Source organism: Pterocles gutturalis, unplaced genomic scaffold (genome assembly GCF_000699245.1).
Source record: "Pterocles gutturalis isolate BGI_N339 unplaced genomic scaffold, ASM69924v1 scaffold4978, whole genome shotgun sequence".
Lineage (NCBI taxonomy): Eukaryota > Metazoa > Chordata > Aves > Pterocliformes > Pteroclidae > Pterocles > Pterocles gutturalis.
Window position 1 is genome coordinate 1 of NW_010125430.1, and position 16,528 is coordinate 16,528.

Here is a 16,528-nt window from a genome sequence, read left to right on the forward strand (position 1 = left end):
CTGCTTTACCATCATCTATCCACCTGGGATGTAAGAGTGCAGCCCTCTGACCCCAAATTGTCAAACACTAATAGGTAAAAATTGGGTTGAAGAAAATGTTTTAGGAATATCACAGAAAAATTATTATACAAAATTGATTCTAATGGTGTGCATTTAATTTAGCTTAACTTTTGGCATAGTTTAACTCCATGGAATTTCTGGTTCCAGTGCAACATTTCTTTTAGATTTGATTTATGTATAGAGGTATTCCTACCAGAGCTATCTTTGTACAGTATAGAGAAAATCCTAAGGTGATTATTTGTGCTGCCAAATATACTAGTGGATTTAGGTTAGCAGAGTAAGACAACTGGCACAACTTAGTGAGTGTTGTGCCTTAAGCTTCTGTAGTTACAGATCAGTTTGTAGGGCCTGTGCCCTAAATTGGGGTATAGTGAAACGTAAGAATAGGTTTAGTACGGTACACATGATCATACTTGCTTTCTACTGTATAGCCTTGCATTAAAAAAAATCCCAGATGATATCAGAAGAGGGTTGGACAATATTGGATGTCTGTGTTATGAGTTCCTTGTTAAAGTTGATTATTCTAGGAGTAGAAGGATCATCCAGCCTTTTTGAAATGCTTCCATAACCCTCAATCTGTGCTGTTTTTTTCTTTGCAGACCTTTCAGCAGCCCAGAGAAAATTTGCCCATTCTCTGAGAGACTTTAAATTTGAATTCATTGGCGATGCAGAGACAGATGATGAAAGATGCATAGGTAGGTACGAAGTGACAACAAATGGCTATATTTTGCCATGCCGTCCTGCAACATGATTAAACTTTTTTCTGCTTTTGTATTACAGATGCGTCACTTCATGAGTTTTCAAACTTTTTGAAAAATCTCGAAGAACAAAGAGAAATTTTGGTGAGCTGCAAGAAAAATTTAAAAGCTATACATATGGTAGAGAGTAAGATGAAAGCCAGTTAACATTGCTTACTGCTTTGTTAATTACCAAGATGTTGATATAAATATTTTAACAGTGAAAGCTGTCATTGTGCAAGCTCTGATTCTGTAGTCTAGAGTTACAGATAGCAGTTAGTTCTCATGAAAGAAGAAAGCTGTTATGGTAAGGACAGATAATTATGAGTCGGTTTAAAGTGGTAGTAAACTGATAAATTATGGCTGGGGTGAATGGGAAAACCATCATAAAATTGTTTACCATTTACAATAAAAAGCAAGATGAAAGACTTAATGCTGCGGCAGGACACCCAAGGTTAGGAAGTTGGCCAGATTTGGATCCGGGATCTCTGTGGCTCCAGCTTCAGCACTTATTGTGGATTTGGGATGCAATCTGTTGTTTGGATGCAGTAGCAAACTTGCAAACTTTTTCTTTGTAGGCGAGCTTTCTGGTGGAGTGTTGCACCTGCACCGTTTAGTTGCTGTGTGGTGTGGAGGGGAGGGTTCTTTATTCACGAGTCAGTGATGGCTTAGGGTTTTAGTGCAAGATGAGTCAGGCTGGCTGTGCATGGGCTGTGGGCTGAGAGCTCTGAAGCAAACCTTGCTATCTTGGTTTCCTGAGTTGTGCAGAAGATGGAGGCGGGGTGTCTTTCTGGATGGGGTGCTGTGGTTCTCCTCTGCAGTTGTGTGCTCAGCTGTCATTTCAGAATGGGGATTCACAGAGCAGACGATGTGTAACCAGTTTTGTTCTGAGTGTGGTCTTGAGGAAATGCTCTTAGATCTGCCTAGATAGCAATTATGTTCCTCAGTGTTTGCTATGTGATTATATCTTTATCTTCCTGGAAGTCAGTGACCACTTGGCATCGCTGAGAGGAAACTGAGAGTAATCTGTGTTCTGTGCTCCTCTGCCAGAAGCTGTGCCTGCAGTGTAGGAGTGTGCAGATAAGCCAGAAAAGAACACTTGTGAACAGTTTTGAGCCCAGTAATAGTCATGATTTGTTGGGTGTGCTGTGTTATGTCCTAGTATGTTCTGGTCTTGAATCACATTAGGGTCAGAATTAAGGTTATATGGTTCATTGCATATTCCTAAAGAATACTATCTTTACACGTGAGACAATTTCTCAGTATCTTGGTTTGTATTGCCAAGCTGTAGGGATTTGCTCAATTATGTTTGAATGCTGCTTTTGTTTTTCATAGTACTGAAGCATAGTCTTCACTCTGCTTTTTCCTGCCATCCATAGCTGTATTTAATTTTAGTAAAGTTGCGTACATCTAATTAATAAAAGTATTTGAGAAGTTTTACAATGAGAAATACCTTACAACTTGTCGCATTGTTTTCCACACTATTTTGATACCAGGTTTTTGAGAGATGTCAGCTTCAGGACTTCAAAATTATGTGGCACGTTTCAGTGACTCTATCCGTAGATCTTCAGCAGTGAGAGATTACTAACACAGTAGGCTGTGCAGAATCCAGTGCTGGCTGGCTGTATAGTAAAACACTTCTGTGTTTCAGACTGGATGCACAAAACAATATTACTTGTTTTTTTGGTATGTTCCCATGCTTACACAGAAGGCATGACTATATTAAAAGCTCATTAATGTCAGTTTCTTGATAACAAAAATCCAAAATGCAGTATCTCTTAGAACAGTGACAGTTTGATGAAAAACTGGGGAGTAAAAAATATTGTTGGGCATATATTTAATTTCAAACAGAAACAATATATTCTGTGACTGATGCATGGCCTTTTCATTGCATCTGTAGTCTAGCAAATGTTATGTATAATTTCTAGAGCAAGTTAATATATATGAACAGTGGCTATAAGTCTCTGAACAAATTGTGATGTGGTGACTGGTAAAGATAATTTTCAGTGGCTGCTGCTCTGACTTAGTTTTTCTTTTTAACTTCTCAGTGGATGTTTTAACAGTGGCATGAGCTCTAGGGATACTTCCATGGAGCATCTTAGGGCATGTTGCAGTCAGGTGTTTCAGATCAGGTCAGCAATACAAAGACTTTCCATTAAGATGCAAAGTTTATAGCAGGTTTTTCTTTGAAAGTGTTCAGTCTTCTTTGTTAAGAATGCTCTTTATTGAGTATTTTTCCCCTTACCGTTTTGAAGATGACCAGAAGCTTTCTGACAGCTCACTTCAATTTCAGTGCACAGATGAACTAAAATTAAAGAAGTCAATGAATAACTAAGGGCATTTCAGATATTGCTGTGCATTTTAACTTTTAGATATTTGAGAAAAGGGTTTTTTTTTCACAACCATATGATAAATAAAACAAATTTTGCTTAAAATACATTTTAAACTGAAATTAAATACTCATCACCTGTGCTTCTCATGGTTTTCTGAAAGTATTGTTTGTGGTGAATCTAGAGTTCATAAAACTTTGTTACTTTTTACTGTACTGGGCTCAGAACAACAAACTTCACTGGCTGCCCTCATTTAAGCTGTGGTGATGAGCAGCGCAGGGCTCCCTGGTAGGTGCTGATCACCTGTGGTTGTCATCCCCTTTCCTCCTCCTTCACCTTCCTTTTAATCACCTTCATACTTTCCTTTCTCCATCCCCATCTTCTCCGAAAAGACCAACCTGCCCCTAGTTATTTTTCCCTGTTGGTTCCAGTCTTGCTAAATGATAACCAAATTTGATAAAGCTCGGACTGTTCCCTCAGTAATCGCAGCAGTACATGGCACCGCCGTTGCGGTCACCTTGATGTACTGGCTGTGCGTCCTTCTGCTTCGTGGAAGTCCACTGACCTGCCCTTCAGCTGCTGCTGGCGTTCAGCTGCTTCTCATGTAACTTTCCCGTAACCACACTGGAAGGCCAGTCAGCCCTCACGGCACTGTCTGTAACCTCTGCCTACTTCCCTCCCAGTTACGGGCTGTGTCCAGCAATCTCTCGGGTCCTGTCTGGTTGTTTCTCATGTCCTGTTCAGTTAGCTTACTCCAATGCTGGGACGGAGGGAGTTGGCTGCATTTTCCTGCAGTCCTGACAGAGGTGTGACTTGCAGCAGGGCCATGTATACCTAGACAATCCCTGAAGAGTGCTGGTTTAGCCTATTCTTTAAAAAAATTCCAGGGACAGGGATTTCTCTAGTTTTACTCCAATGTTTAGTTATTTTTCTGTTTTTTCACCTGATATCCATCCTACATCTGCTTTACTGTAAATTAAACTGGGAACTTTTCTGCAGTAGTCATGGAGTAAAACTGATAACTTTTATTTGGTAGCAGTATTTTCACCCTTTCAAAGTGAGTTTTACATCTGTATTTTTCTGTATTTAATTTAGTTACAGTGAGTTTAGACCATGTCTCGTTTGGAAAGCAGGATTAAAAACAATTTGACATAAAAGTAGTGTCGTTTTCTCTTGGATTCATGTCACTCCCCCATGTATGTTAGTGTGGTGGAGTTATCGGTAAGTCACTCCATAAATCGGTACTGAGAACTGGATCATGCAAGAAACTTGGCTGTGATTTCCTATATGATGCTTGAAATGTCCTCTTAGCTGAGCAGGTATTTTTCAGGGTAGTTTTGTAACCAGGGTGTTGTTTTCTCATTCTTCTTGTGATTTATTTATTAAGACCAGGTTGCTGCCTTTGCTTTTGAGAATGTCGTGGGTGTTGGTATCGAAGACTTCATTGAGGAAATTGGCTACTGGACTGACTTCAAAAAGGAAACTAGATGTTGTTCTTAACAAATTAAAAGTAGCTTTTAACATTCTATGGTGTGTTCCAGGACTTTTCAGTATCAGAGTTGCTACCTCTGGTCTGTGACTTTCTCAGGTTTCTTCTCCTCTTCTCACTTCAAAGTAGCTGTTGTGTTTGCTCTTCTGCCATCCTCTGGGACCTTGCTGCCTCTCCCTTTAGCTTGCTTTGCTGAGTTCCTCAACTGCTCTGTGGCAAAGCCCCTTCTGACTTGAATGCAATTAATTCTTCAGTTATGTAATATAAGAATATATCTAACTGAAGAAATTTCTGAAGAAATCCTTACTCTTAACGTCCAGGTTTTTTTCCCTGCTTTGTTAGATGGTTTGCTATAATTGAGATTTTTTTTTTTTTGGTGAAGATTATTGAAATCTGCTCTTGTCATACAGTCAATTGTTCATTTAACTGGAAAGAAAGTTAAATCAAGGTTTTATAGCTTCCTTTCTCTCTGTTTTCTGAAATACATATTAAGAACCCCTTTTTCTTTGTCCCTTGCCAAATAAAATGTTTTTGCCTTAGTCTTTTTAACTTTGTCCCTAAGTACTTGTGTATTTCCTTTTTGCTGCATCACATCTCTTTGTATAGGATTTCTGATACAATTATATTCCCCTTACTCTGTTTCCTGGCGTTTCCCTGAGGCAATATCAACTCACTGTTTCACTTTGATATGGTCTCTTCTATTTCCTGCTACAGTTTTGGCATGCTTTTATTCCTTTGGATATCTTCGGAGGAAAGAAGCTACATAGTTATGTGTTTGAACTTTTTTTCCCTTTTTATCTTTTTTTCAAAAAAAGAAAGACTACTGTTCTTATGCCAGAGGACTTGAGAGGTTTCCCAGTTGTGGTTTCCCAAGTTAAAAGAAGTTGTTAAGGTTCAAAGGCATACATTCAAAAGGTTAAAGGTAGAATTTAAATAATCTGTGCAAATATGTACTTACTTATACTTACTTATACACTACCACTTATGATAAAGTATTTAAGTGCATGAGTATTTCACAGGTTAAGTGCTCACTTAACACAATGTTCATGAGTAGCTTACTGTTACCTTTTGTTCAGTGACTCTTTGTATTTAGTTTACACTGTTCCTACGCTGCTGTGAAGATGGTGGTATTAATTTTTCAGAGCTTTTATTTGGTCCTCTGCACGTGGGTATGTAAGGGTTCATAAATCTTCACAGTAATCTGAAGAAATCTGTGAAGGAGCAATCAGTTTTAGGGTAAAAAAAAAAAAAAAATTATCTACTACTCTGTATGTTCAGATCCTGTTAAGTCCACTGACGGCACAGACTACTAAATCTATCTGCCAAGACAGTGGAAAAGACGAAATTGGTGGCCACTTTTTAAAGATTAGACTGCCAACAGCATATTGAACATCTCGGATGCAGAGACAGAGAAACAAATAAAATGGGATTTCTCAGGAACAGCAATTGACTACATTAATCGCAGGAGCTAGATCATTTTTTTACTTCTTGCAAATTGTCCAACTTAATACAACATTTTCCAGTTTTAGAAACAAGCAGAACAATTGCTGCCGTATCTCATTGCTCAGCCTTCTCTTTTCCTCTACGTGGCATGAGGCCAGGATGCCAATCATATAATTATTAGAACATGGAACACAACTGTGGAATTAGGAGTACTTCAGGCACATCTCTTACCTTTTGATGATTTCTGACACTGAATGTTTGATTTATTTATTTGCTTATTTTTGAATGTTATAGACAGTCTTCTGAAATTGTTTTGCAAGTTACGTATGAACTTGTGCACATTGATCTATAAAACAGATGACTGCTGTCTATAGAACAGAAAGAAGTACAGAGCGAGCTCTGGTGCGTTGCTCCCACCTCTGAGTGAATACAGATGACAAGTTCTGTTACCACTGGCTGCTTCTCTCAAATAATTTTGTGGTCTCGCATGCATCAACATAACTCACTGGAGAATTTTCATTCTGTTATTTCATCAATGGGAAATGTTTGGAATTTGCATTGTAAAGCTGTCACCAGCTGGGATTTTGCTGGTTGTTAATAACACCACTGTTTCTTGTGGAGGACAGCGCTGACAATAATCGAGCAGTTCATTCTTGGCTGAACACAGAAGCCATTGTTCACTGCTGGATTCCTTGCCTTTCAGTGGCATCTTTTTGCTCAGTGATGAGCTTTGCCATGAACGAAGAAAATGGGCACTATGCCGTTTCCTTTCCTGAGCAGCCTTTTTGCTTTGTCCAGGTCTTTACATGACCCCTGATTTCAGAGCGTGGACTGGAAGCGATTCTCTGCCTATATGAGAACCAGACCAATGTTCTGGCATGTCGCACTGTTCAGCTCCCGCGTATTCGGTTTGCTAAGGGAAGCTCTTTGGAGGAGTTATCCCCAGCTTTCCTCCACTTCAGATGAGGAAAAGATGATTTATTGCTGTTTGTGAAACTGTATCTTTTTTTCTTTTCCTGTTAATGGCTTTGTAGTGTTTTTCTCTTTATAGTGGAGTGTATTTCATAAGAAATAATTTATTCAAAAGCCAAGACTATTAGGTATCTTTTAGTATGCAATCTTCACTGCAAGACACTGTCTTCATTTAATTCTTTTAAAAAAAAAAAAAGTGAAACAATTTATTGTTTGTATTGTCTGCTTGTGATACCAGTTTAATTTTTGAGGCCAGCAGTTTCATGGCAAGCGAATCAATGCAAAGTCTTTCAGAGCAGAGCACAGCATACAGGTAGGTCATAGGAGGCATTTTTAGCTGTCTGTCCTTTGGATCAGTCATAAACTTCCACTGAACAGGAAATAACCTTTGGCTAGAAGGGCAGGGACTTGGGAGTGCTGCTAGCGTATTCTCTGTGAGCCAAGGCTGCTGTTTAGAAGAGCTAGAAAGTGCAAAGCATGGGAGTCTGCCTGTGTCGTGGCGCGTGAGGCAGTGGTTGCTCTAGGGAATTCCCCTGGAACAATTTGAGGAGGTTGTTGTCATAGTACCAAACCCCAGGGGTAGTTTTCTGGAACACCTAAGAGGAGGGTGATTTGTTTTGGTACAGGTGCCTCCTGGCGTCTCAGAAATGTGCCAAATAGATTGTATCCCAGGCAGATGTAGCTGTCCACCTGACTCTTTTGTTACCAGATTACTTCTTCCACAGCAGATTAACCCGGAAGAGTGGACCTCACTTTTCTTTTATAGCTTCTGCACATGTGCAAAGACACACAAATATCAATGTGCTATGAGATCTCATTAAAAAATCCTTCAGTATGTAGACTCCAGTCCAGAAACCCAAAAAACTGGAGCACCTGTGTTTGTGATCCTTACGTGTGGGTGAGGACCTTTCATTATTTAAGACTGTAAAACTACAGGGAAAGCACTAGAGCAGTGAGAAAATCCAGACACTTTTACAAGAAGAAAACTTGTATTTGGAAACAAAAAAATGTGTTTTGGGTGTGGTTGGCACTGACTGCAGTTGTCACTGCTGCAGTTAAATGCAAGACCAGTGCTGAGAGGTGGTTAGAGATGTATGTCACTGTCTGCAGGGTGTGCTGGCAGGAGAGCTGGCTGTGCAGCTAGCCGGGAGCATGTTTGTGTAACTGTAAGAGCAAACTGTATTCTCATGGGAAGAGAAAGAATAGAGATGAAGGCTTTGCAAATAACATCTGATGCCCTTAGTAGTGGAATTGTATCTGTGAAGTTACATAATCCAGGGTTTCAGACATAGACCTTAATGCTTTGAGACATTTCAGTAACAAATCACTGTGTGAAGCAGGAGAGCTTTTAGGAGGAAAAAGCAGGTTTTGTATACTTCCCCCTCCTTCAACACTGGAGTTATCAGAATCAGCTTTTTGGTTAGACTGAATGTTACAGTTCCTTAGGAAAAATACAGAAGAGCTAGACCCTCTGTAAGCAGAAGTGCAGCTGTAGGTAGTAAATGGCTTTATTAGAAAGTACATGTCTTTATTTAGCAGCAGCGTTAACTACTTTGTTATTGAATCACTGGTAGGTATGTCTTCCTTCCCACATTCTCTGTTGCACTGAGTAGGGCAAAACTTCCTCCCCAGATCTGGTTTCACTGACACTTGCTCCGTTTCATGAGCTCTCCCCTACTGACTGGCAGACTCTCTGCTTTGTTGAGGCAAGAAACAATCCTGCCCCTGTCTACAAATAAATCTTCCCAGTTGGTGCACTGGGAAACTCAAAACCTCTTTCTATTTGGCATCTATCTGCATTCCAGTTCCTGGGATGAGAACTGGGAACTTGTCACTCCTGTGTCGCTGTGCAGTCTGCAGCAAGGTGTATGTTGATGGCTTCTTTTGTTCCTTTCTCAGTAACCTGTCTTGCACAGAGAATGGTTAGATGCAGAATGGAGCAGAGTCAGTGTACATATTTACCTCACAGCCAGAGTTATTGATGAGCTGTGTGTAATTCCCAGTTCTTGCCATAAAGGCTGAGGGCTAAGGATGCTTTTAGGATGAAAGCTGTGAGGCTGCTGCTGCAATTGTCTAATGGGCAAAAAAATTTTTTTATTAATTTAAGTTGATCTAACCTTTGTAGCCACAGATGCTGGAGTGAGCTTGTGGGCCAGCTCTTGTGTGTAGACACTCCTTTACAGCCCACGCAAGCAGCCTTCCTCCTCCGCAAGACAAGCCCAGCTGTGCCTGCAAGGAGAGTGGGAACTCGGACTGCTCCTGCCTGCTGCGGGAGGGTGAGACAACGTGAGGAGCATTGCATGCTGGTGGATGGTGCTGGCTGGCAGGTTACAGGGCAGAGGAGGAGGTGTTTGGGGAAGCAGTTTCACTTAAACAGCTGTACTCCCGCCTTCTCTGAGAAGGGAAGAAGTGCCAGGCTAAATGGAGTTATCTTGTGGAGTGACGCTGACTGGTACGTTATCTCTTGGATCTTGTTGACTTGACCGATGAAGTAACAAACAGCTGTAGACACGCTAATGGATTTAGTCTGTGCCTTTGTGGGCTGCTCTTGGAAATGTTGGTTTGGGCCCCTTAGTCTGCAACCTATTACTTGTTTATTTCGAAAAAGATGGAGCTGGAAAAGTCAGGATTGTCAACATTCTGTACAGCTTCTCTGCCTAAGCAGGTGAAGCTTTGTGACGGTGTCTAAAATTAGGAGGTATGCACCAAGCTGAGAGACTGCTTGAAGATGTTGTTGGAAGTATTGCATACGGTGATCTTCTGAGGTGATGATAGCAAAGATGATCCTTTTTTTTTTTTTTTTTTGCTGCTATTGCCTGGTTTATGTTCAAGTTAAGTTAGTTCTTTGACCTTTCCACAGGTGCAGCAGATAGAACAGTAGCATAAGCATTTTCAGACTGTCTGCCTAAGGGTGTGCACATCAGGTTAAACATTTCTTAAAGCATTCCTGAGACTTTGACATTTGTAAAGCTGGTTAAGATACTGTTATCAGAGACGTGACCTCTCTGCATTGATTCACTTACGACTTTACACTCACCATAGTTTGCCTGACAGATTTTAAAATTGACTATATGTTCCTTTCAGGTAGGTTTGGATAGATCAGAGATATAAAGAAAGGAATTTTTTTGTGTCCCTTAAGTGGTACGTTCCTATCATCATAATCTGCTGGGATTAGAGGAGTAGAGGGATGAAAATTAATTTGAGAGTCAAGACAGAAGTTGAAAGAGGAAGGAATGTGGAATTATATGTTAACAAATATTTAACTTTAAATGCCCAATGTAACTTTTCCTGAAACTTTTACATTTTAATGTGGTCCCACTTCTTAAGGAAGATGCACATGGCAAATATATTCAAGTGGTTGGTATCTTATTTCCCTATGCTGGGAGTATTTTCCTTTTTCTGTCTACTGTTCTGTTATCCATGGTTTAAAAAAAAAAGTTGTTTTGAGTTTCCAAGTTATAAAAAACTAAGTTAACAACGAATAGCAGTGGAAATAATGTTTCTGTTCTATAAATATGTACATGTCTTTTTGTAGCTTTTCATGACAAGCACTGGAAGCACTGGATTCTATGTACTGGAAAACAGTGCAGATACCTCCCTGTTTAATGTAGTGTTGTGCATATTTTAGTTATGAACTTTGTTTTTACTTCTACCAGTCAGAACAACAGCTCTGTAATTCACTGTTAAACTTACCAGTCACATCTTGGTTGACAGTTTCTGTTTATACACAAATCATCTCTCACGCATGCTCATTTCAGAGAGGAGGAAATATTCCTTTCAGTTTTTAAATATGGGCCTGGTATGGAGCTCCGTGAGAATGACCAAAGATCTACAAAATCCCACTTCCCCAAGAAGTACTCAAGAGCCCCATTCTTTAACCCAGACACAGGAAGCAGAGGGGGTGATGAATCATAGATACCTGTAGTACAGGCATCTGTTAACAAAAGTTTAAGTTGCACAAAATGAGAAACATCTTTTTTGGAAGGAGGGGAGGCTTGTTTTTCTTTTAACGAAAGAGTTACTGGAGTATCACGCCACTGGCAGCAGTGCAATCTCTGTTTGTTGGCAGTCGCTAAGGGAACATCCCATTTTGATTTAAAGATTATTTTCTGCTTCAAACACATTCCTGTAGTGGTTCCCATGGTTAGTGCTGCACAGGAGTGGAGCAGACCAAGTGGTTTGCAGCCAGCCCTGCTGGTTTATAAACCACAGCTTTTTCTGTGACTGTTGTTTGGGGTTTGGTTTTTTCTTTTTTTTTTTTTCTTTTCTTTCAGTTACATCTAGGTCTGTGGTTTTCTTTGACTTGGTCTTCATGTTCAGCATACATTCACTGCCTGCTGATCTTGTGTTTAACTTTTCTGTGTAAAAGTTCAAACAATAATAAGCAAGTTCTGGCCATTTAAGTTCTCACTTGCTACCTTTAAATGCTTTTAAATTATTCTTCCCACTGTGGTCCTGTGGCAGCTAGTATGAGTTTTGCTCTGAGGAGGCCTCATAGCTTTCTCACTCACTGTGTCAGTGCAGAAGAAACTGGGAGAAACAATTTAAACTTCTTAAAGTTTTCTGGTATGGAAGGACTGTTCTGTCATTTCCATGACACTTTGATTTGTGAGAATCCTTGCAGTCAGCAAGGAGAGGTCCTCAGGCACTCTTACTGTGTCCCAGGAAGCTGTTTCTGCTGCTTGATCCAATTATAAATCCAAATTGCTGTTTCCTTTCAGCCCCTAAGGATTTCCAGGAAAGTTTTTGGAGCCTGACAAAATTTGAATAAGCTGAGTATTCTAAAAAACTGCCCTGGAGACTGCTGGTAACTGCTTGAGTAGTTATGTGTGCACAGGCTGCCACCTGGGCTGCATCCTTCCTAGAACCACATTTCAGCTCCTGTCTGGGGCATTCGACTGCCCTGGCTCTCTTTCGGTGGGAGCAGCTTGGGGAGAGACTGGTTCTCCAGCTGCCAAGAGCATTCCCAAAGCTTTGGGATGAACTCTTCAGGACATCTCTTTGCTGGGTTGGAGACGTGGCAGAAGTTGCTCTGTTGTCCTTTGCCCACGCACAACGCAAGGGTCTCCTGTGTCGTGGTTAGCCCAGTGCTGCTGTACACTTGTGGAAGATCAAATCATCAGGTTTTCTTTTCCTTTTGTTCCCATCAAAGGTGCAAATTTGCAAAGGTGCACGTTTGAAGGGGAAGAAAGAGAGAGAAAGCCTTCTGTTGTATCTAAAGTGGGCTTCCAGGGAGCTCTGCCTGGACTCCTGGCAGCTCAGCCCCCAGGGCTGTGACAAGCCCAGTCCTGGACGTGAGTTACTCTGGGTCTGCTTTAGGACTGAGAACATAAGGAACCCGCCTGCTCCTCCGCACCTCTGATGCTCTTGCCATCTTTTCCATGCTGCTGTTGTGTCCAAGAAGTTCCAACCTTTGCTGAAATGTCAAACATTTTTTAAATCCTAAATCCTGTTTGCACCAGAACCAAATCCAACCCTGCTCTGTCTCTGGGGAAATTTCATGTGAACTAGAAGCTGTGTTTGCTGGGCAGATCGAGTAAGCTACAGCTCTCTGTCTTACACTGGCATATTGTGTGCTTTTTTGTTTCTCTTTAGTATGGCTATGAAGCTGTTTATCCTAAGTGCACTGGTGTGTGCTAGCCCAGTCAACTAAAACTCTTGTTTCTTAGCTTTACACCTCTTTATTTTGTAACTTGGGCTAACTTAAGGTTTTCCTAATGTAATTAAATGTAAATATTTGGAAATATATACAGCAGTGCCTGATGATTTTAACTGTATGCTAAAAGCTTATTATTTGCTGTTCAGGAATTTTTGGTATCCCCGAATGTAAATAATTTGTCTTGTCTGTCATCCTGGTGTTCAGTTGTTGAGATCGTAGACTTGATCTGCAAGACTGGTGCAAGTAAAGCAGTTGCAGTTTGGCTGCAGCCTGTACGTTTCTGAAATTTCTGCATTGATTTTAGATTGAATTTTCCTGACATTGGATTGAAATAAGGGATAGAAATTTTGAAAGCATAAAGGAATTCAGAGATGTAATTTTTTGAGTTAAGACTTAGACTCCTAACTTGCATGCTTCTCCTCTATTTTACCCCAGAGCTTGCTTGCTTTTTTCTTTTTATTGCTGATGCTAAAGTGACTTGTCTGTCTGGCTACAGAAACCTAACCCATGCTTTTTTCTCTTTAGGCCCTCAGTGTTACTGAAACTCTGATCAAACCTTTGGAAAGATTTAGGAAAGAGCAGCTAGGAGCTGTAAAGGTTTGTCCTTCATTTACCTTTATGATAATTTTGTAGAATTTCTCTACTTGGATTGCATTGCAGTAATGACATGTATTTGGCAGAGAGATACTGTTGTTTATATTTCATGTATTCACACTATTTTTTTCCTACTTTGAGAACTTGCTTCATAAACAAATGGAAAGTATGTTTCAAGAGAAGAAGAATGTTCCTTTCCCTTCTTTCTCTCCTCCCCCTCCCTTATCTCTTGTGTCTGGAATAGGAACAATCCTGCTAACAGCCTGCCTCCTTCCTAATGGGTAACCCTGTTCTGCTTTATATTTGCTTGCAGTTGCCCAATCCAAGCCTGAAAAATATTAACTACGCAAAGGAGCTCATCCATATGCTTTTAACCGTATTTTTGCAAACTGAAAATTTGCTTTATTTCGCTTTTTGTTTTAAAAAATTAACTCATGGCCTCTGTATGAGTGGAAGAAAATGGGGATGGAGGATCTCATTCAAAGTTCGTTTGTTTGTTTGTGAAAGCATTCAGTAATTTTTTTTAACGTTATCACTATGTTGTGTATATTAAAAAAAAGTAAACTTTGTGTTAAATACAGACTAACTTTGGTTAAAAGTAGCATGGACAGGTTTGACCTCTTTGTACCTGTCTACCTTCCTTCTTCCAGTGAGAAATGTAAGTGCAAAATAAAAAAGGAAAGAAAAAGACAGCTGTTTAACATAGTTATCTATTGCAAAACCCAGTACATTTTTAAAGTATCACTCCGCAGATGTTTTACTTTATAATTTCATGACTTCAGCAGCAGTGGTATTTAATAGCTAAGATAATGTTTCAATTATGAGAGTGTTGTACATTTTGACATCAGCATGAATGATTAACATTTTCTGAATGTGATTTCAGTGTTCATGAGTGGAAAATGCTCTGCTGACTATATATCATTGCAATTCTATAGTACAATAAGCTTTGTGTAATTTTATGGGCTTTTGAGAAGTATATCAGCTGTCCCAAACAACCTACAATAAAAATTTGGTCTGTAACATACAGAGTCTTCTGAGGAAGAAGAGAATTCGTTCTAAATGTAACCTCTTGTCATAGAAAGAGCTGTAATGAATGGATTATTTCAGCAGTGTGTTTGGTGTTAAAGAACATTGGCATTTTGGGGTGAGAACCCCTAATGCTTTAAATTACCTCATGATCTTCACTCATTTCCTAGTTGGAATTCTGTCCCCGATGTTTCTAACTTGACAAGTTACATTCACACAGTTTATACCATGCTTCGCATTTTCTTTGGATGGATGTTTCTTCTGTCGTGTCTGCCTACGCGCCACTTCTGTGAAGCTGAAGCTCTTATTTGTGATTTAGCCTTTTTTATTTTTTTTGGACAGAATTCTCAGGGGCCTTAAATAGAACAGCCTTGCATAATGCCATAATATTTAAATAATAGTCCTCTAAAAGTATTTAACTCTGAATATTCTTAACTTAATATTTATACAGTATAATCAAATATATTGGACATGTATTTGGAAATATGATACTACTTGTCTCTGAAAACCAAATTATGGCATCTAGTAGTTAAATATATCTGGAGCATTGTGTAGTATTTGCTCTGCCATTACAAAATAAAAGTTACATCTGCTGCCTCAGATTTTCCTGTATCTTACCTCCCCTGCTCATGAAATGGCCTGAGTTAGGCTTAGGAAGAAAAAGAGAAGAAAGAAATTTAGCTCCCTGGTGCTGGAAGCTGAGACTCTTGTTGAATTACCCCTTAGGAAAAGGTGATGATCCTCTAATCCCACACAGAGTGTGTGAAGTTTAAAAATAGAAGGTCTCTTTTCTGGCAGCACTCAAATGTTGACCAGATCAGTGGCAATTTTGCTAATATAAACACAAAGATGTATTTTTTCCCCCACTCTACCTTCTTTCTAATTTCCCATATGCTAATACGTTATTTCTAATCACAGTACTATTATATGCACGTCCTGTTGTTTCTCCGTTGGTAAGGAATATTGTGGCTGCTTTTTAAAAGGACTTAGACTCATGATGGAGAAAAAAAAATAGGGTTTTTGGTAAAATCCCTTGCTGAGAAGCAATCCTAAAGAGCTTAGATCCCCTATTTAATACAATACTGTCTTCAGAATCCAGTCAGTCAGGGAACAAGAACGTGTATCACTTATGTGAGGTATTCCTTAGTAAAAATGAAAGGTGAATGGAAACAATGAGCAAGTATGTCTGTAGAGTCTAACCACTGTGTTGGGTAGCATACATTTAAATGAAATTCTAAATTGACAGATGATGGGAAAATACTGAACTGGTATCTTGTTGATGTGTAAATATGTCAGTTCTTGAATATGGAATTTAATATTTGATTTTACTTATTTTAGATTATTTTCAACTGCAATTATTTGTACTAAAAATAGCTTCAAAACTGGTATTGATTTCGTCAATATTGATTTCTGTCTTAACACACAGAGTTAAGAAACCAGAACTGAGGAAATGAAAGGGTTGTTTTACAGTGTTGTCTTCTAAATTAGATTCAAGAACTTAGATTTCCTAGAAACATTTAATGGCTGTCCCTTTTCTCATATATTGTCTTGGATGGTCAGAGAAATGGATTTGCACTTGCAAATGACATTCATATGTGTCTGTGAGAGATTATCTTTTGCTAGCATGATTTTATGTTTTATGGAGATTTTTCTATATTTAAAAAAAGTCTTTTTTTCATGAGTGCAACAACAGTCTGGTAGAAGCAGGAATTCATCATGAAGGTCTTTGACTTTAAAATCAAGAAGTCATAAGGAATACGGAGCTGTATTCACTTTTTTTGAACCGTGGAACTGTTGGAACTTACTCAAATTATGTTTTTATGATTTTTCTCCTGTCAGTTATACAAAGTTCCTTTTTTCAGTGAAACTTTTATTTCCCTTGAAGTCTTCTAGTCAAAACCAAGATGATATGGATGATCCCTGAAAATAATTAAAAATGCAATAAATCAAGAAGAGGTGGTGGGTTTTTTGTCTTTTTTAACTTGGAAGATACAAGCATTTGTCTGATAAGCTGCACCAGAATGATGCACTGGGATTTCATTTCAAGTTAGCCTTTAATTTAATTTAAAAAACGAGTTGGAAACATACTTTTCCTTAGTTCTTGGAGCTATGATAAATTGTTTCTCTTTGTTTCTGCTTAAGTAGAATTTTGAAAGAAGAAAGAAGGAGGCTTTTCTTACATTCTGGTATATAAATGAATGTTACTTTGTTCCTGTAG

The 16,528-nt window shown here is 39.2% G+C and overlaps 1 protein-coding gene across 1 annotated transcript in view; it reads left to right on the plus strand.

Annotated features, from left to right (window-relative positions):
- Positions 1 to 659: 659 nt before the first annotated feature.
- ARHGAP10 (Rho GTPase activating protein 10) overlaps positions 660 to 16,528 on the plus strand; it is a gene marked incomplete at its 5' end in the record, with an annotated part of 101,862 nt that continues 85,993 nt past the window's right edge. Inside the window, 3 exons of the mRNA XM_010078561.1 lie at positions 660 to 755; positions 841 to 902; positions 13,216 to 13,287. Coding sequence (XP_010076863.1) covers positions 660 to 755; positions 841 to 902; positions 13,216 to 13,287 — 230 coding nt within the window. The remainder of the gene's footprint in view (positions 756 to 840; positions 903 to 13,215; positions 13,288 to 16,528) is intronic.